Source organism: Acomys minous, assembly GCF_964271855.1.
Source record: "Acomys minous genome assembly, chromosome: 7".
Taxonomy (NCBI): Eukaryota; Metazoa; Chordata; class Mammalia; order Rodentia; family Muridae; genus Acomys; species Acomys minous.
The window spans coordinates 54,377,976-54,399,188 of NC_140488.1; the positions used below are offsets into that span (position 1 = coordinate 54,377,976).

The 21,213-nt window shown below is 34.7% G+C and overlaps 1 protein-coding gene across 1 annotated transcript in view; it reads right to left on the reverse strand.

Moving 5' to 3' along the window:
- Positions 1-21,213, reverse strand: part of DIAPH2 (diaphanous related formin 2) — a 696,864-nt gene that overhangs the window by 179,315 nt on the left and 496,336 nt on the right. Inside the window, exon 24 of the mRNA XM_084790930.1 lies at positions 18,125-18,287. Coding sequence (XP_084647056.1) covers positions 18,125-18,287 — 163 coding nt within the window. The remainder of the gene's footprint in view (positions 1-18,124; positions 18,288-21,213) is intronic.

Below are 21,213 nucleotides of genomic sequence, written 5' to 3' on the forward strand. Positions count from 1 at the left end.
GCAGGAAATATTCATTCATTCATTCATTCATTCATTCATTCACTCTCAACCATGTTTATCACAGAAGGTTCTAGCCCCTGGAGAATCAACAAAAAGAACCACACAAAAAGCTTAGTCACTCATGGTATTGTGCTGTGAAAAAAAGAAGCCCTAGAAATGTTAATTATCTCCTAGACTCAGGTGGGGGACTGTCTTAATGGTAGATAGACTACTATCCTGGAATTTACTGTCTATTTCTTTTTAATCATTATTGATAATGAACATCACTCAGGAAGGAATACAAATCTTAGGGAATAAGCAGATATTTCTTTCTTTGACTACAGGGAACTGATTCTTTCATAGAAGTAAATTAAAATGGTTGAGCTTAATTTTCTTTTCACAAAGCTATCTTGATTGCCAGTCACAAACTCTGTGCTTTTCTAAGTACAAAGTGATTGTTTGCTGATTTGTTGTGCTATCTTCTGAACTATTGACAGCAAGATGTCCTTCACGTAATTATGGGGTTGCACCTTTCTGTTTATTGATGCTGTCAGAACAATCAGTGTGATTTTTCTCACACACACACATAATGAATGGAAACAAAGGCACAGAAATGTTTAAAACAGAGCCCCGATGAAACATGGGAAAGTATGGTAATATGGTAACTATGGATAACAGTGGTCTATAAATTAAGCCAGTATCAGTTAGATTGTTGTTAAGGAAAATGAAATTTTTACTAATTAGAAGGTGAGGCAGTTTGATTGGCCCCTTTAGGCCCATATGAGTTGTACTCTTGGGAGGTGTGGCCTTGTTGGAGGAAGTATGTCACTATGGTGGCTATACTCAAGCTATGCTCAGTGAGATACACACTCTCCTGCTGCTTGTGGACCAAGATATAGAATTCTCAGCTCCTTCTCTAGCATCATGTCCGCCTGCATGCTGTCATGTTCCCTGCCACAACGATAATGGACTAAACCTCTGAAACTGTAATCCAGCCCTAATGAAATGCTTTCCTTTATAAGAGTTGCTGTGGTCATGGTGTCTCTTCACAGCCGTAGAACTCTTAAGACAGAAAGAAATGAGATTCCTTATACATTTTATTTTATCTTAACTGGAAGACTCCAGGGGATATTTCACTAATGACCACTGAAAAATGCACTTATCTTTTCTTATATATAATGTCAATATACAGGTTACATACGTCACATTCATTTAAATGTCTGTCCATATATTTCTTTTATGCAAGTTTACTTTAGTCTTGCCTACTTTTGCAGGTTCCGAAAGGGTAGGCTTACTGTCAGTATGGTTCACTTCAGGTGTGATATTCTTTTTAGACAGGCAGCATTTATTTATATATTTATGTGTATATTTTTGAGTAATCATCTTACACTCTAGTTCAGGCTGGGTTCATTATGTAGCCTAGGCTTGCTTCAAACTCACAGCAACCTTCCTGCTTCAGCCTACAGAGTAGTGGCATTATAGGCATAAGCCACCACACCTCACTTAGCTAAACACTTTTAATAATAAGTTAAGTGCACAAAACACTTAGTATAGATGAGGCACGCATTAACTATTTCTTAGTGAAAACTGGGCAATTAATTTAGTGTAAATATTAGCTCAGCATATATACAAACAATATTCAGTTTTCTTTATTTGTAGTTTGGCCCTTTTTAAATAGCTTAAGTAGCTGAACAACTTCATGTGCAGAGGCAAATTGACATATAGGTGGGTGTAGTAAGAATTTCGGACTTAAAAAACTCAGTTATGTTCTGTTAATATGTTTTTGTCTTAATCCTAGGGGTGAGATATGAGGTTGCTTCAGATTGTCTACAGCTGCCAAGTATGCTTTGTCTAATGCTCTAGAGGGGGCATGATTTTTGCCCACTATAGATAGTTTACATTTGGAATTCTGGGGCCACTTGAGGGGGTATAAATTCTAGAGCCCTGAGAGGGTGCAGGGGGAGGGGGTGCAATGTGAAGAGGTGGCTACTGCTCACCTTGCTGCTGTAGTTTGTTACTGTGCCCAAAGAGAGGAGTAGAAGAAATTGGATATCCTGTCTGCAAAGATCAAATTTGACCCAAGGAACTCAAAGCTCCTAATCATAAGGAAGTAGCCTACAGAGATCTACACACCCTTTCTTGTCTATTTTTCTCTCCTAGCTAGTATTTAGAAGGGGTATGTTGGGGTGGGGAAGAGTGGTAGATATAAAAACCCAATAAAGTATCCAAAAAGTCTGGTTACACTAAAGTCTCACTATTTAAGGAGTATATACAAATCTGAAAAGAAATATAGAAAAGAATAAAGAAAAGATGTCAATGTTTGGAAGTGACAAACCACACACAAAAGATGGATAATTGATCTCAAGGACAAATGGATTAAGGAACAGAACTATATCCATGGATATGACATGGCTACTTACTTAAAGGGAAATTTTCCTGGAGAAGTCAGAATACTAGGTTCTGCAGTTATATTTTAAGAAAAAACTTAAAAAAAAAAAAAAACTACTGTACAGGTGGTAAAGCAATGCACCCAAGTCAAGAAAGTGCTTCCTATGAAAATGATTACAAAGATTAGTTATTTAGCTGCAAAGATGTACAGAAAATATGCTAGAAATTTAACTCATGAGATAAATCCTTAAAGAATTGCTCCATTTTTATTCTAGCATATCTTGTTTCCATATATATATATATATATATATATATATATATATATATATATATATCTGAGCTATTACTTAATAAAATAGAAAAATAAAACTAATATATGATATCTTATCTCCTTTTTGACATCTTAGGAGCTGGTTATGCTATAGCTAAGATAGTTGATCTCATAAAAATATCTGCAAACAATACAGTGTCGATCATTTCAAATTGAGTTTGAATGAGATACAGGTCAGAACCAGAGACATTTTTTGCTTCAAAAATCATCTCTCTCAAACTAGAAATAATAAGGGTACTGTTATATACTAGTGATTGCATTCTGGGAAGCAAGCCATTCCATCTGTGTATTCAAACTCTAGCTACATTCCACAATGTAAAACACATCTCACTTGTGATTATGTCTTTGAACATGACCTAGATCTGGCCTAATACTACTGCTTACTTAGTGATGGGAATATCCTTTGCTTACTATGCTAATGATCTAATGCCCTCTCCTTTACCTTCCTCCTCCCGAGGTAATATGTCATTATTTATAGAGGAATTTTCTGGCCTCACTATGAATCTTGTTTAAGTTGCCTTATTTATTGGTGGAGAGGGATTTTTGCCATTAGGCTTGACATGTTGGACAAATAACTTGCATGAGGATTTAGGGAGTTTACAGACACACTGGGTTTTATTTCTTGTACAAAATTTTGCAATAATAAATGTCATATTTTAGACTTGACTTCTTTCAATGTGAACTTCTGAACAAAATATCATGGATATTCTTGTACAATGAAATATCAGTGTTACTTTCTCCACTTTGTATTTATATTTAAGCATGCTAAAAGTAAAATTGGCACTCTTTATAACTAAGTAATGGAGAATAACTAGAGTTTATCATGTTTACCATATTACTATTTTACTTCTTTTCAAGTACAATAGAGAGATATGGGGAGCTTTGTTTCCTTCATTGTGTCTTAAAGGAGTACAAAAGTCACAGAACCAGAAAGACAGGGGATTCCATTGATAAAGGTGTCTGGGCATAAGGGAGAGTTTGCTGGTTCTCTCCTCTAATCCCAGTACTTGGCAAGCTGAGGAGTTGAAGGTCCATGTAGGATACAAATAGAGCAGGTTCCAGGCCAGCCTAGGCTATAGAGGGAGACTGTCACAAAACAAACAACAACAACAACAACAACAACAACAACAACACACACACACACACACACACACACACACACAGCAGGACTATATCCCATTGATAATTATGTGTGGCTATGAGTAAGGACAGCTATATTCATAAAACAATACAATCTGTAACAGTGAGCAATTAATTTTCCATGTTGTGCAAAACTGCACATAAATAATAAACAATACATAGCAGAGAAAGTAGCCATTGAATATAATCTTGAAGAACAATGTTTGTTCTAAGTGGAGGACAAGTTGTGAGTATGTTGATGTGCTGGTTAGTTCTTTTTCAACTTGATACAAGCAAGAGTACCTGGGAAAAAGGGAAACAGAATTGAGGAACTGCCTTCAGCAAACTAGCCTATAGGTATGTCTGTGGGCGTTTTCTGGATTAATGATTGATGTGGGAGCACCCAGACCTGTGTGGGTAGTACCATCCTTGGGTGGGTGATCATGGTATCTATCACAGAAATGGTAAACTAAAACAGATGGCATTCTATCCCGAGAACACTGTTTGGGTAAGTTAGATTTCCAAAGACTTTCTCTATGGGCAGTCACTGAAAGTCTTTAAAAAGAGAAGTATCCTAAATATATATCTATAGTTTGGGGAAAAAACTATCTTAAAGCAGCATGAAGTCAGTTTGGAGAGTGATAACAGCAAACTCAGGAATGTTAAATTATACTGCAGTAATATATAGGAGAGATGATGAATACTGAAACTAAGGTATTTAAGATGAGGCTCATGATAGGATGGATTTGAGAAACATTTTAAAGCATAAACAATGTGCACTGGAGTCTGAAGAGATGTCAATAGTGAGGAAAAAATAAGGTACCAGGATGTGCCATTCACCAAAGAGAATATAGGAGGTAGTTAGGAAAAGCTGTAAAAAATTACATTTAGAATATACTGAGTCTGTGGTGGTTGTAGTGATTCTACCTCGAGGTATAAGGTAGAAAATAAATTTGAGTAATTTGAGTCTAGAATTGAAGTTTAACATTGCAACATAGAAAAGCACAGAAATCAGAGGAATATGTACTACCCAGAAACATGTAATATTTCAATCAAACTGTTAATGCTATTATACCCATATTAAGGTTTATATTTAAGATTAAAGGAAGGAGACCATCGTCTCCCTTTCAAGTGGTGATATTATTATTATTTTATCAGATCACATGTCTATCATATCTTACCTAATCACATTTCTTTAACCCCAGGAGATGTATTTTGACTGAAAATCAAGACTAAGAAGCATTATCTTCATTGTGGTAACTGATCGTTCTGGTGGTCAACAATGTATGTATTCTATGTTGTAATGTGAAGTAGGGAGCAAATGGAGTGTAAACTCTTTACTGTACACCTGTTATACTAAAGGTACCAAATGCCCTTTGTCTCCATGGAAGAATATGAGGTGTGAGTACAATAAGACAAGCAGTCTCACATGGCAAGCCCCGAGTCATCTCTATAGGCACTTTGTTTAACATGCAAGATGTATGCAGAGTTGCTCCTTAAGGAGCACTATATAAAGTAAATGTCACCTGAAACAAATGGGAACTCATCAGCTAAACTGATCCCACCTCTGCCAAGAAAATTGCAAGTTCCCATCTTATTAAAAGTGATCCTCATTCTTAAGAGGGCCTTCACTTGAAAGGTAAAACTCAAGAGATTCTCTGGTTTCTATGAACTTCTTTCTGAGAATTTCCCCTTGTATTCTTACTTTTAGGTATCTAACATATTTTTTTAAGTACTAAGAATCGAACCCAGAGCATCCTACATCCTACTCAAGCAATCTGTCCAAACACTACAATCTTTTAAATGGAATGAGAGAAGTAGTTACTATTTTTAGCTGTGTGTATCAGGCAGCCGATGCCTCAGTTATACAGCCCTGCCACTCTAGTGGGAGAGCAGACATGGACAAAATAGAAGTAAATGAGCTCTGTGCAAGTAAATGTGCATCTATGCAAGTTTATTTACAAAAGCACAGGCTATTCCCAGAAGGATGCCATGTGAACAGTGAAGATTGGAAAAGTACATTTCCAGTTCACAACAGGTTTATCATTTTTGGAAACAGATTAGAATTCCAGAACCAGAAAGATAAGACAGCCGTACATACAGTAGGTGTTCTCTCAGAGGTACAAGAGAGGCTGCCTCAAGTATTTCCACTGTTAGCTGGCAGTAGTGCCAGAAGTTCTTGACAGAATCTTCTGGATTAAAGGACTTTCCTGAAGGTAAAGGGCATGCATGCAATACTAAATGAGTGACACATTACAACTGCATTAGTTTACCTATCAATTCGCTGACAGTTAGCAGTGAACAAAGACCAGGGGAAAGGAATTCAAGATGAACTCAGGGACTCTGTAAGTTACTTATAAATTTTCATACATTTGGCACTAAAATTTGCTTTTACACCAGTACATGCTTTGCGATACATCTTCGCTTTTGTTAGAGCTTCTTTTAGAAATCCATTTGGAGAAGTTAATGCCTAACCTCTTAACTTTTGGCCACCAGATGAAGACACAGATGGCGAGAATCGAACTGTGTTTTTAAACTATTACTTGTATTAGCAAAGTATTGTTTTTGTTTTGTTTTCTATTAATAAAAAAAAGGTTTAAATGTGTAGTTAACATAAGCAAAAATTTTAGAAAAGATTTTAGGAAAAGCATACGCTTATTCTCACGGTTTTCCTCCATTGTTAACCTTAATCTTTGTCTAAAAGCAGGCACTCACTGTGCCATGTTAGTAGGTGAAGTTCCAGTTTACATATCCCCTAGATAACAGAAAATACTCTTAAAATTACTCACACCAAAGGACAGAACCCTTGGTAGGACTCTCTTCTTCTCAATGGATAGAATTCATCTGTATTTCTTCTATGCCACACAGATTACATACCCAGTTGTATAAGATATGCAGGACCATTATCTAATTGTAATGAAGAAAGTCTCCTAAACAGAGATATTTCATGATATGTGCATTTAAGGCGAAATTTATAACATAAAAATTAAAATATTCATTTAAAATGCTCATGATACAATGGAATGTTTTAAATAAGTGATGCAGAAATTGTTCATCTATTATTACTTGGCCATTCTGTTTGGCATGTTTTTTCTTTCCATAGTACTTATATTCTGTGATACAAAATCACTTTCCCTGATTGTGTTTATGGCCTCACTTTAGGCCATTATAAATCACACTCCATGAGAACAGAGTTTTATTTTTGTTATTGTTGTTGTTTGTGTATTTTAATGTACTAAAGAAAATTAGAGCCACAGTATCCAGGCCCAGGTAAGTGTCTTTACAAGTAGGTACACAATAAATAATAGGTGAGTGAATGAGAAAAAGGGAGCAAGCATGTTAGAAAAACAGAACTACCTTCTGCTGAAGATGAAGAAGAAGGGATATGGGGAAAGCAAATATCTAATGCTTTCTATTTGCATATTTCCCAAGATGACATCATTATTTAAACTAACATTAGTGTCCTTTTTTATAATATAATACATTCATTTCTATATTGGCATTGCAGAACTTTATTTTTTTTACAAAAATTAACCACAAATTTTTATTTATATTCATTTTGCTCACAACCTTGAGAATTATTTAATATAACATAGTATATATCCACCTAGTTAGAACCCAGAGAGTTTTGTGTTTCAACAAAACTATGCAAGCTTCAATCTGATATAATTTTAGAATATTTTTTAAAGTTATTTCTACCATTGTCTTCTCTGAGTTTTTTCATTTTTTATTAAATACTTTACTTTTAACATATACATTTGCATTATTATACATTTATACAATAAAATACCTACCGCAAGAAATCTTTTTATTATCGATAATGCTTTATTTTATTAGTAATAAAAATTATATATATATATATATATATATATATATATATATATATATATATATATATATACAAACAACACAGAAAAGTAAATGTAAAATTACAACTAAACTTTGTGAGTGTGTGTGAAGAACTTTTAATAATACTCCTCAGCAATTTATTTTTGTTCCCTATTTATCTAATGCCAGTTTTTATGGTAGCTAGCAAAGCAGTGGCCTGAGTTGGTTGCAAATTCTGTGTAACCACAAACTCAGAGAAGTGGAATCATTTTATCTACAGGGTGAATCTAACATCTCCTTAGTGAATTTAGAGTCTCTTTAAAAGTACTGGCTTCCCAGTAGGTCCGATGCCAACACCCGTTGGCTATAACTCAAACTTGGCCAACAGAATCTGAAGGAAAAACCTTCATAGATGCTTTTGGGGGAATTTTTCTCTCAAATTAAGTGAGAAAAGTCTTATCCTCTTATATAATATTAAAGCATGTCCATATGATACCTAGATTAAGTGGGTAGCTTTGTAAATGCAAGTCAAACTTTCCACAGTAACAAAACAGACATTTTAAAAAAGAATTTTGATTTATAGATATCAATAAGCTACTGAATCAACTGCTCTCCTTCCATATTTCTTGTGCTATAATACAGCAAAACTATAGGCTTCAGCCAATTTTTATCATGTTTTCTCTCATTTGGCTGCCAAAAGCATCCAGAACCACCATAAAAAAGAGCAAATACCAAAACATGATAGCCTGTTCAAAAGCCAAGAGAAACCAATTATTTTCAAATATAAAAGCACTCAAGTAAAATATGTATATTCATAAGCAGTTACAGTAATGATTATAAATAAATCTCAACTATTTCTTAAAGACTGAAACCTAAAGGACTATTTAAAATGTATTTGATCAGTATTCAAACAATTCACAATTTTTGAATATATTCTACTGTTAAGTTCCAAATACAGCATCAAAAAACATCCAAATGAGTAGTATATATTAAACAGACTTCATCTTATACTTTAAAAAGTTTTTAATTTATCACCATCATCATCATTTTTCTTTTTGAGACCAGGTTTCTCTGTGTAGCCTTGGCTGTCCTGGACTTGCTTTGTAGACCAGGCTGTCCTTGAACTCACAGAAATCCTCCTGCCTCTGCCTCCTAAGTGCTGGGATTAAAGGTGTGGGCTACCATGCCTGGACATCTTAAAGTTTTATTTATAAGTCTTGTATTTTAAGGTAAAGAACCAGTATCTGTGGAAATATTTTCTGTTAGATGTTATATAATCAGTGAGGATGATTTATGACACTAAAGGTAGCTAATATTCAAATTAAAGTTTCAAGATTGCTGGGCTATCAATTTGTATGTTCTGTTTAGGGTGGCATATTGCTTATGAATATAATTATATTTATAGTTATATCTACATTTTAGAATGAGGGGACCTGGTTAAATAAGCCTAACTGAGTCCATGACAGGCTTCATTTTCTCACTGAGCCAGCCTAAACCTAAGTTTCTGTTTCTCAGATATAGAGACTTCAGTTACAGAAAAAAACACAGAATATGGGCAGCCAATCATAACTGGCCAAGACATCTGGCCAGGGGAGATAAAGTTGTTCAAATGCTGGTTTAAGCGGGGCCCCTAGCTCATGACTAACTCTTGATTTGGCACCAGCCAATCCCCAGTGCACCCATACCTGTGCTTCTAATTTACACCAATGGAAATAAAGATGACCTATCTGTATCTGGAATTCCCCTAACTGGCATTAAAAGAGTCATGGTGCTCACCTCCTGTCACCATTTGGTAAAGTGGCTGATCCCTGTATGCAGGACTCTTACTTTGGAGAAATAAAAACACTCTTGCCTATTGCATGTATGAGTGGTGCTCCCTGAGCAGCAATTTCAGACTTAACTGACTCGGCCTGCCGGGGTTTGACTAATGCTCAGGAGGAGAATTCTCCTGTATAGGGACAGAACACAAGACACGAAGAAGGGAAGCAAGTCTTTGATCAAGCCCCGTTTATTGAAAAATTTCACAGAGTTTTTATAAGGCAGGGGGCAGGGAAGCATATTGCTATGGCAACCCAGCTGCAGGCTATCTCAAGATGCTAGGAATTCCAAACAGGTCACAACGTCTTGCCACACCGAATATTTTGCTATCATTATCTAATCTAACTGCTAAACTACAACAGGGTGGCTCCATCTAAATCTTATCTTTAGTCTAACTGCCGAACCAGGACAGGGTCAGCTGGTTTCTGGTAAATTGCAGATTGCTAGAGAAATAGGAACCTCGGCTCTGACAAGATGGAAGAACATTGGCCATATAGCCTGTCCTCTACACTTAACAAGATAATATTTTAGTTTTCATACATCTATAATTTATATGATGTATATGCAATTGAGGGAAAACAAACATATAATTTCAAAGTACACTCACCCTAGTTTCAGTAAGTTTAGGCCATTTGTGTACTACTTGTGGAATTTGAAAACTAAAATACAATACCATCCAATTGAGTACCCCATCAGGTAGAATGAGGATTAAGAAGATTCCTCAAAGAACACTTTGAGCAACTTTCATTTCAAATGCAAAGATTTAAATTGCTGGTTGGCTTATTTCCAGCTTTTAAGGAATGCCAGTCATTCCTTGGTTTCCCCCCTACAGCCTCATCGAGACTGCCAGACAAGTCTGAAAGTCATGAAAGAGTTCTTGTAGAAAGCAAATCTAAGGAAGTATGCTAATACAAATAGTAGTTGTTTCAGTGATTTACATTCAGAATTTTAGATTCACAGAGATAGGAAAGATGCTTTATTCAAGGCTGCCAAATACAAATAGGCAAAACACTATGAATGTAACATTTATATAATTCCTGATTGTTTTGTGTTTCTTCTTGCTGTAGGTAGTTTATTGTATATAAGTGATGATATAAATGTATATGTAAAAGTATTTTATAAAAAAAATAAAGGAATGAACTAGCAACTTAAAAAAGAGATTATAACATGGTTTAAACATTTAAAACAAGAAAAGGCTTAAGCATATGATTGAAATTTGGATCAAGAAGATGTGAGGAAAACCAAAAACAACAATTCGCATAGATTTATTCAGGATATCTATTCCCATTTTAAATCACAGCATTATTTTTTATTTTATTATATTATATTATTATTATTATTATTATTATTATTGGTTTTTTGAGACAGGGTCTCTCTGTGGCCCTGGCTGTCCTGGACTCACTTTGTAGACCAGGCTGGCCTCGAACTCACAGTGATCTGCCCGCCTCTGCCTCCCAAGTGCTGGGATTAAAGGCATGCGCCACCACGCCCGGCTCACAGCATTATTTTTGTTAGGGAATTTTTTGTACTTGCAAGTTTTTATATTATAGTTTTCATTTATAAGCAGACATGGTAATTAGGTAAGTAATAGTTTTAATCAAAGGGCACAGCAGGTACTGATAACAGAGTGCTAAGTCAATGCTAGTCTGAATAGGCTCAGGTTGCCAGCCACCAATTATTGATTTAAGGTTCCTTGTCTTGAGGAAGCATGATGGGTGTATTGTGTAGGAAACAAAAAGAGAAAGCAGAATTTTAGTGGTGTATTTACAGGTGGCTCACAATGGCCCTAATTATCAGCAGATGTTGGTAAAAGATACCACCATCAAATGAGCCAATTAACATTTTTTTAAATCTCAACGGAAGACTTCATCAATGGTAATAGCCACTAAATTTTGATGGACATTTTCACACAGGTATAGCAATTTTTCCAAGTTAAGCATTTTTAAGATTTAAGTTTTCATAATATATTCTGTCTATTTTTAAGACAAACAAACTCACACTTTAAGATATATATGTATGCCTGGAAAGATATATGGCAAGGTATTAATAGTGGTTATATTTTGGAGAGAAACATCAAGTTTCTTTAAATTTTGTCTATCCTAATTTTCTTTCAATTTATATATGTATTTCAAAACGTATGTACATACATACATATTTCAAAAACACTTGAACCCAGATATTTTGAATAAGTATTTGAATTTATCCAGTACAGATTTTGCCTGTGAATTTTGATTTTCTGAATGATAAAAACAATGATAAAAATAAAATTCCTTAGCAGGTAACTCTCAAGCAGTTTTTGAATCAAGCATACTGATATTCCTTTGTTGAGGGAGACCAATCTGCATATTATTGGCATTTGTCACATGAATGGCTTTACCCACCAGATGGCATTAGTACCTACTCTTTAGCTATGGGAACCAACAAAGTCTTCAGACCTTGCCAAATGTCTCTTGGAAGACAAAAAAAATCACCCTTGGATGAGATCCACCAGCCTAAATTAATACCATACAAATCAGTCATTTGGGGTTGTTTTTGCTAGATAATCTGCCTCAACTGCCCTATTGTTCAGTACAGCTGTCAGTCTGTAAGAATTAATTTGAAGTTTGGTTACTGCTAAGCTAAGCATATGGTGGATAACCTCTAGATCATAATAATTAGCTGATAACTACTTCTCTGGTAATAAAATTGTTTTTCCACTTTGAACTCAGCATGGAGCTCTAGGAAATAATATATACTTACCACTAAACTTAAACATCAAAAGGCAAAAGGAAGTTGAGAAGAGAGAGAAAGAGAGAGAGAGAGAGAGAGAGAGAGAGAGAGGGGGGGGGGGGGAACTTTTTTGGTTCTAAAGGAACAAAACCTGACTGTACCCACTTTGCATATTGCCTCCCACTGAGAGTCTTTCTTATATCCCATAGAATGAACACTTATCCCTCCTGGGCTTACATGTTTCCTCCATGCACATAACCTAGCTCACTATTTTTCCCACTGGAACGGAGTTCCGGAGGGCAAGCATTTTCAACTTATCATCTTTGGAGGTTTGGGTTCATTTAATGGTTTTTGTTTGTTTGTTTGTTTGTGCTTTGAGACAGAGTTTCTCTGGGTAACAGAGTCTTAGCTGTCCTGGACTCGCTCTGAAGACCAGGCTTGCCTCCAGCTCACAGAGATCCATCTGCCTCTGCCTCCCAGAGTGCTGGGATTAATGGCACCACTTCAAGCTCATGTATTGTTCTCTTAATTCATTAAATCATCCATACATAGCCTTAGTCATTAGCACCTTAAGTAATCCATACAAGGGAAATATAGAAACTACCCATTGGGACTAAGGAGATGGATGAGTACTAGGGAAGCCTGCTGGAGGAAGTGATTTGAAAAAGTTGATCAGCAACTGAAAGATGTAGGAAGCAGGGGAAAAGGAAAATAGGGACATAAAAATTGCTCAGTGGGCAGGATTCTAAGCAGTACTGCTTTGAACTGGCTTATACAGTGGCTAGGGAGGCTTTTCTGATTAAAGATTGATTAGTGAATAAACAAACAAAGATGAAGCAGAATGAAAAAAGTGAGCAAGTTGAGAGGTAGAACTGCTTGCACTAAGCTCAAGGATTTTCCAGTTCAGATAGTAGGAGGCATACTTTGACAGATACCAAGAGGCCTTAAGACTACCTTGGCCACTCTCAGAACCCCCGTGAAAGGTCAACTTATTCCCTGTATTGCATATCTTATAACTCTCCTACTTCTTGGACATAACTCAATAATAACTTATTTATATTGGAATACTTTGAAGAAAAATTCTATGCAGCATGTTGTCAAAACTGAAGATGCTGCATTTTGTACAGTTTCTAATTCTTATTGCATTATAATAGGAAAAGAGAATTTAAATTGATTCTGCTAATATTTTAGAGTTAACTATAACTCTTCAGTGTTTAAAGGGCAAAATTTAGCTTGTCATATACAATTCTGACATTTTTTGGAAATATTTTTAGAAGCATTTATGATACTTTTCTGTAATATTAATAAAAAGTACATATATTTAGAATCTATTCAAATCAGTACATATTTTTATGATGTTGGGAAATTTGTGTTTTCTTTAAACTATATGTACTCTTATTACATAGTCCTTTAGTTCTTTTTGTCACAATGGTTAATTTTCTATACAAGGAACATTCATTACAGGAAAAAAATAGGACATCCATTTCTAGCCCAAAGTAAACAGTCAAACAGAATACAATAGCTGATAGCTGACATCTTTCCGTAAAGGACAAAACAATTGATAGCTGTATATCAATCATTCTAGTCTTTTTGACACAGCTGGAGAATGAGGAATTCTGGTCAAATATTCTACTTAATAGAGTTACCATATATTTTATATGGAACTCTTATATTCAAAGAGGTGGAATAGATCAAAATACACTGAAGGCTATGTTGCTAGCACGGTCCCAGATGAGCTCAAAGGGAATTATCTGCATGTATGTGATTAACTAGAGGGAGTTTGTAGGCCCTTAGGGCTCTATTTGCATGGCAGGATGTATGTTGGCATTTTATTTATGCCTGGCTTTTAGGAAAAGGAAGATATAAGCTTAGATGACTGAACAAAAGAAAGAGAGCAGTGAAGGGGTTTATGTTATTAGATTGTCCTTCAGGTATCTAGGACTTAAAACATTCTTTAAAGCCTCTAAGGAGAAGGGGATCAGGAGAGAAGGAAAAGGAACTGTTTTTATGAAGATTCCTTTGAACTTTGCTTGGTTAAACAAAGTTACTTGGTTTCTTACTAAGCCCACCATCTTTTGTTGTTATTGTTCTTTTAAAAACAATACAGCATCCATTCCTCTTTAAATTTAAATTACCTTTAATGAAGGATGGCAATTTTTCTGTGCATTATAATTTAGTCTTTTGAGTCTAACTAAATGAAGATGCTCGTTTTGGTTTTCCAGTTATAGTTTAAACTCAGAGTAGATCAAGGCCTTGTCAAGGGGATGATGGCACAAGACAGGTGATGACTTAAAATTAAGTGTCTCTACGGCTGGAGAAATGCTTCAGTGTTTATGTGAACTGACTGCTTTTCTTAAGGGCATAGATTGAATTCCTAGAACCTTCGTGGTGGCTCACAACCCTCTAACCCCAGTTCTAGGCTTCTGAGGGCACTAGTTATACAAGCAGTGTACATCTAGGTAAAATACTTCTATACATAAAATATAATGCTTTTTAAAAATTATAAAAGATAAATGCTATGCATTAAAAATTCAAGTAATCCATAAGTGAATGAGGTTACACAGCGATCTTTAACAGAAAGTTTAGATTTTTTTCATGTAGAATTAATGCAGTTTCCTATAATATTTCATAGATTTTGAACAGCAGCTTTTCTATTTTTTGGTTTGTTTTGTAAAATTAAAGGGTGAGACTGGCACTGTGGTGTATCCATATTATCATAGTACTAAGGAGGTAGAGGCAGGAGGATCAGAAGTTCAAGGCCAGTTTCGACTATACAATTAGTTTGAGGCTAGCCTGTACAACATGAAATCATGTCTCAAAACAAAAGTTCAAAGTTTAAAAGAAATATTTTTAACACAGATGGAAAACTATTTCTGAAAATGACATACATTTGGCTTTGACTATTATACTTCCCTCTAGGACCAACTAAGCTATCTTAATAATTACACGTTAGCCTGTCAGACTTTGTCTAGTATTGATCCTGGATTACCAACGTTTCTCTCTGTTCTGAAAAGCTCTAGCATCTCTTAGGAACCCATCGTTGTATTTTTTTGCTTCTACCATCTATATTTTCTCCCTAATGTAGAAACAATACAGTCATTATTACAGTTCAGCTGAGATGGTAGAGCCCCAAACTAATATAGTGTCCATACGGTTAGAAAAAAAAAAGGACTGAGACAAAAAAAATTCAGAAGTAGCATCATTTTACAAGAACATAAACCCCATGACTACCTGATGCCATTTATTCTCCTAACACTTCACCATTTTAATGCTCATGTAAGAGTTGTTGCAAAGTTTCTATATCAAATAAACTCTTGCACATATTTGTTCTGTTGGAAGGAAAATCTGCTGGGATGATTAATAGTTATGAAAACATCTTGTTAAAATCTGTCAATGCATTTAACAACTTTTCAAAGCTTTATCCCTATATTTTTAGTATATGAGGTATAGAATGAAGACAAACAAAACAAATATTTATTGAGTGCCTGTGTAACATACTGTTTATTAAAAAATATACACACAGAAAGAAGCAGCAGGAAATTGACAGATTTAAGGAGAAAAGAAATATTTTCTATAATTCATTCAAAGCTATGAAAGTTATTGAAGTAAAATACTTGCCTCAAACACTTTTCCAACAGCTGAAATTAATTTTTATATTGTAGTTTGGTGACACATATAAGGCTCACTGGTTTTGAATATTCTGTTCAAAATATCTCAAAAGAAAGAATGCATTTGTGCAGTCAACTATTTGAACTAGTAGAGTGACTGAAGCATAAAGGAGAATAAACAACAAAAAAGATGTTTAGACAGTACATAAATATGGAATTGAGTTCATTCCATAAAACATTTACTTTGAATTTAGGAGTTATTAATTAATCTTAAGACATTTTGAAACGGATGAAATCTCAGGGAAAAGAACTAAAAAGAGTCTATATTATGAATTTGGAGAGGTATCTAAATATATACTACCTACAATATACTCACTAGCTTAATGATAGACAATATGAATGATATTAATAATAGTGCAGCATCCTATAGATATTAGCTAATTTCTTTTCCATCATTTGACTTTGAAAAACTTGAAAAGAACTTAATCTGTAATGTTAGCTCCTTTTCTTTATTTTTGTATTTCCTATCTTTCAGAAGATAGCACTCTCCAAGGAAGATTTTTTTGGTATGTGCATTTTGTTTATGCTACACATGCCAAATAGATCTCCCAAGATGAAAGTCTGAGCTCATTTGGAACTCATTTTTGGTAGCACATGAATCAGAACTCTTATTTTCTTCTCAGCACTACTGGTATTTTATTGCTTCCATCTATAGTCCAATATGCTTTTAGTGCTAAGAACCCTGAGGCTAAACACATAGAGCACTAAGAAAATGGGAACTTCTAGCGATTCCAATTTTTGTCTCTCTTTCGGGGTTCTTCTTTCCCCTGAGAGAGTGAAATCACTTTAAGCTTACCATGAAACAGGAACATGGGGGCATCAGTGATGGACTGAAGCCGGTGATGTTGATTTAGGAGTCTTTGACTTATAGGTCAGGTGTAAAACCCTTAAACATGCTTGTCAACGTCTGCTCGTCAAACTCCTATGGATTTTTCCAGATTTTGCTCAAATGTCAAGGTCCTCATGAAGGCTTCCCTGCCCACCACAGGCAGAATAAGGTACTTCCTAGTTTGTATTATTACTGTATTCTAACACGTTACTATGTCTGGAGACAGTATATTCTAATGCATGTTCTGGCCTGTATTCATGGAATAGAGATAATTTACTTATTTCCTTTCATTTCTCGGTCAGCACATCAAATCAAGTGGATTCTCAATAAATAAGTGAAACAATGGTCAGAGAATGAACAATAAGAGCATTCATTTACACATCATAGGTTACTGACAACCAATCTCAGAGAGGTCACATGAACAAGCCAAGTTCAAGACTGCCAATAAGTTTGCATGTGAGTTAAGTTAGCCATAATAAGAGATTAACAATAATATGAAAAAAATCAATTATAGCAATGTCTTATAATAAAAGTAATTTAAAACCATTGAGCTGTTTACCTATGGGAACTTTCAGTTAATTATTGAAATCTATAATTTACTTAAACTGTGGAAAAAGAAACCACAGGTAAGAGTGTTACTTGTGTATTTATATATGCATATTACATTTATAACTTTAAAAATTTAAAAATGATTTGACTACTTTTTCTGAACTCTCTTATTGTGAGCAGATCACATACTAATTATGAGTGAGCTGAAAAACTAACAATGTATCTTTATTAAAGGTCAAAGAGTAACCTTAGCCTTTATTATCAGCAAATATATGAAAAGCAATTATGGTATTTATGAAAGTTGGGTGTAGTTTGTACTACTACCAGAGTTGCTGGTGCAACTTCTGAGCTTTGTGCGCCTCAAGAACTAGTGGGAAATAGTTCCTCCAAGACTACTCTTTTTTAAAAAATATATTTTATTAATTTATTCTTGTTACATCTCAATGGTTATCCCATCCCTTGTATCCTCCCACTCCTACCTCCCTCCCATTTTCCCCTTACTCCCCTCCCCTATGACTGTGACTGAGGGGGACCTCCTCCCCCTGTATATGCTCATAGGGTATCAAGTCTCTTCTTGGTAACCTGCTGTCCTTCCTCTGAGTGCCACCAGGCCTCCCCCTCCAGGGGACGTGGACTATTCTTACTTCACAAATTGTCTAGGTCCTACTCACATCGAACCATTTTATGGGCATTATCACTGATTAACACCGTCCCAATTAACATATAACAGTCTGGGTGACAGAAACACACCTCGAATGACAAATAAGGTTTTACCTGCCCTTCCTGATGTGGCTAAAGGTCTACAACATGAAATCAGTACAGTCATTAAAGAAATAAAGATGGCCATACAAGTTTATTTAAAAAATCAAACAAAAGAATTCACCATGTTTTAAATATATTACTCACCAAAAATAGGGTTCTGAAGTTGTTGAGATCACCAAAAAAGTCTTCTATGGTTACTATCTTTGGGTCAAAAATGAAGTATTCTCCCAGGTTCTCATAGAGCTTCACCATATTGTTGTGCATGGTGGCCAGTTTTTCATACTGTTCTCTGGCATTCTTGGAAAAGCTGTAACTTTGTATTAAGGAATGTGATCCAATAATATTTCAAAGGCAGTCACTAGATGTAGACACTTAATAAAACCATTGATTGTATAAATATATATTTGTTTGCTAGAACTGTCATTATAAAGTACCACATACTGGGTGCTTTCAACAACAGAAAAAATTTTTTTCAACCATCCAGGTCTCGAATTCTGAGCAGAATATGTACTGTAATATTTAGTTTCTTGAGCAGTCTCTCTCCTTCACTAGCCGATTGCTGTCTTCTTCTTATGGCCTCATGTAATTTTTGACTTGGTATACTGTGTATGTTCAAATCCTCTTTTTGTAAAAGGCCACCTGTCAAATGCTATTAAGATATACCTTAATACTTTTTCAATATTAATTACCTCTTTTAAGAACCTTTCCTCAAATATAGTCCATTCAGAGTGACTTCTAATTCTGAGAGACATGGCTGTCCAGCCATCAAAATGTGAAGTATAGAGCACTCAGGGCATATCACACAATTCAGTATAAAAGGTTCTACACTCATGTTGTTTTCCATTTTGAAAAATTTTCAACTTGACAGAAATATTTAATGCATAACTATGTGAGGCATGTCAACTACATATGTGCACATATATCAGAAAACCACCTCCTTTCCTATAGTGTGAATTTATATGTGTGCATGTCTACATGCATATACACACAGAAATACATACAAAACATACAGAGAAATATGAACAGGAAAGGAACAGAAGACAGAAATGTCTCTCTGAACTTCCTTTCACTTTTTTCTGCTATAGCAGCTAGAAAAAGGATTCTCTGAATTACCTCTTTGAACAAGCCCTAAGACACTCAATCTAGAGATGCTCAATCTATACTAGTAGGGAAAAGTCTCATTGCCTCTGAACAATGCTATACAAAAGTATCAGAATGTGTCTTCTTAAATTCCTCCCATTTAAAATTCTGAATATAAATCCATGTCTACCATATCTCATCTTTTCAACTTAAAAACATCTATCTAGACCTAAAAACTTCTTAATCCCTAAACAACTAAGCTTAATTGTAAAACTCAACTATCTGGTCTTTTACCCTATATAGAAAGATACTGATTTACATTCAGAGTTGTAGACTCACCAAGATAGGAAAGATGTTTTCTCCAAGGTTGCCAAATACAAATAGGCAAAACACTACGAATATAACATTTATACAATTCCTGCTTGTTTCATGGTCCTTCTTGCTGCAGGCATCTTATTTTATATGTGTGTAATAATATAAATGTATATGTAAAATAAAATATAATTAAAAAAGAAAAAATCCTTCCACTTTACACCCTTTTGTTTTCTCATTAATGATTCCCCATGATTGTGCATTTTTCATTAAACCTAAGCTTAAATATATTCTAATTGCTCCTTGGCATTTTCATTAATTTCATCTTTCATGTCACATAAAATGTAAATAGCCAGTCGTGATGCTTATAATCATGCATTTAAGTTCAGCTTATGCTACATAGCATGACCTAGTCCAAAATTAAAACATATAATATTTTGTCTGTTATCTATCTACCTATCTATCATCTACCTACCTACCTATCTCTATTAAATGCTATCTTGGAACTATTGAAGATAAATTGAAAAATAAACCTCTTATGACTAATAAATACAAAACCATAAACATGTTGACTAAAAATTTTAAGTCTGGAATAAATATGATGAATATTTTAGAGTATTTGCTTCTGGTGTTTTCTCTTTGGCTAGGTAACTGTTGAATGCAAATTCCTAAGAATGATTTAGAGAAAAGTAAGAGAATAATTATAAAGAAAGGATAAAGCCAAATCAACATTTAAAAATCATAGTAATGTTCATTAAAAATGACTAGTGATCACAAAAGTAAAATTGTAACATGGGTCCAAATGTATTTTTGATTGTAGCATCACTTTTGTTTTTCTAAAGGAAGCAATGCAGAGACCAGGCCATTTCTGGAAAATCACTCTTTAGCTGACACTTACAGCATATACCACGATTTTGAAAATGAGCTGTCATTTATCTCTGATCCTTTTAATGCTACTTAACTCTCTGCTAACAAGTGTCATTAAATCATTCAACCCTCAAATCTATTTTGACATTAACAGACCTGAGAAAGAATACATTTCTAACTGCTTTTTTCATAAAATGCACATGCTTCATATCTATTTTGATTTTATCATTGAAAAGTATTACCATATGATTTTTACTTTTAAGACTATGCTCATATTAAACATCTCATTTCAGTGGAGTGGAAATAAGACACTGATCTTTATTTCTGTGCACAGAATTAGAGTGTTTTGTTTCCATATCTCAGGAAAAGAAAAAAAAACATATAGATTCATACCAGAAACTTACTAGACAGAAACACTTTGCAAAGGTCATTTATATGTGTAATCTATTTGCAATGTAAATTAGTAAAAGGTATGCTTTATGACGTTCTACATTTGTAAACCAGTGAAAACGTCAAAACTAACAAAAAAGGCAAGGTTCTTATATGCCTCATTTATCCTAACATACTTTTTTGGATACTAAAGCATGCTTATATAGTGATACACAATTTTACCAATTTGATTTTATAGGCCAAAAACTTATTTCAGAAATTCTATGTTCCAAAGTGAGAAGACAGAAAATTCTATGTATAGTTTATCTTTGCAACAAAAAAATAGAAAGCAGCCTTTTGTTCTCTAAAAGGGATACATATTTCAGTGCTGAAATATTTCACAATCTCAATCCCTCCAGCAAATTACGTGGGACTCCACATTAAAAACAATAAAACAAAAGAAAACAACAACAAAACCAAACTGAACATGTTGGGCATGGTGGCATATATTTTGAAGCAGAGGCTAGTGGATCTCTGTAAGTTGGAGGCAAACCTGGTCTACAAAGATAATTCTACACCAGCCATGGCTATGCAGTGTGTCTCTG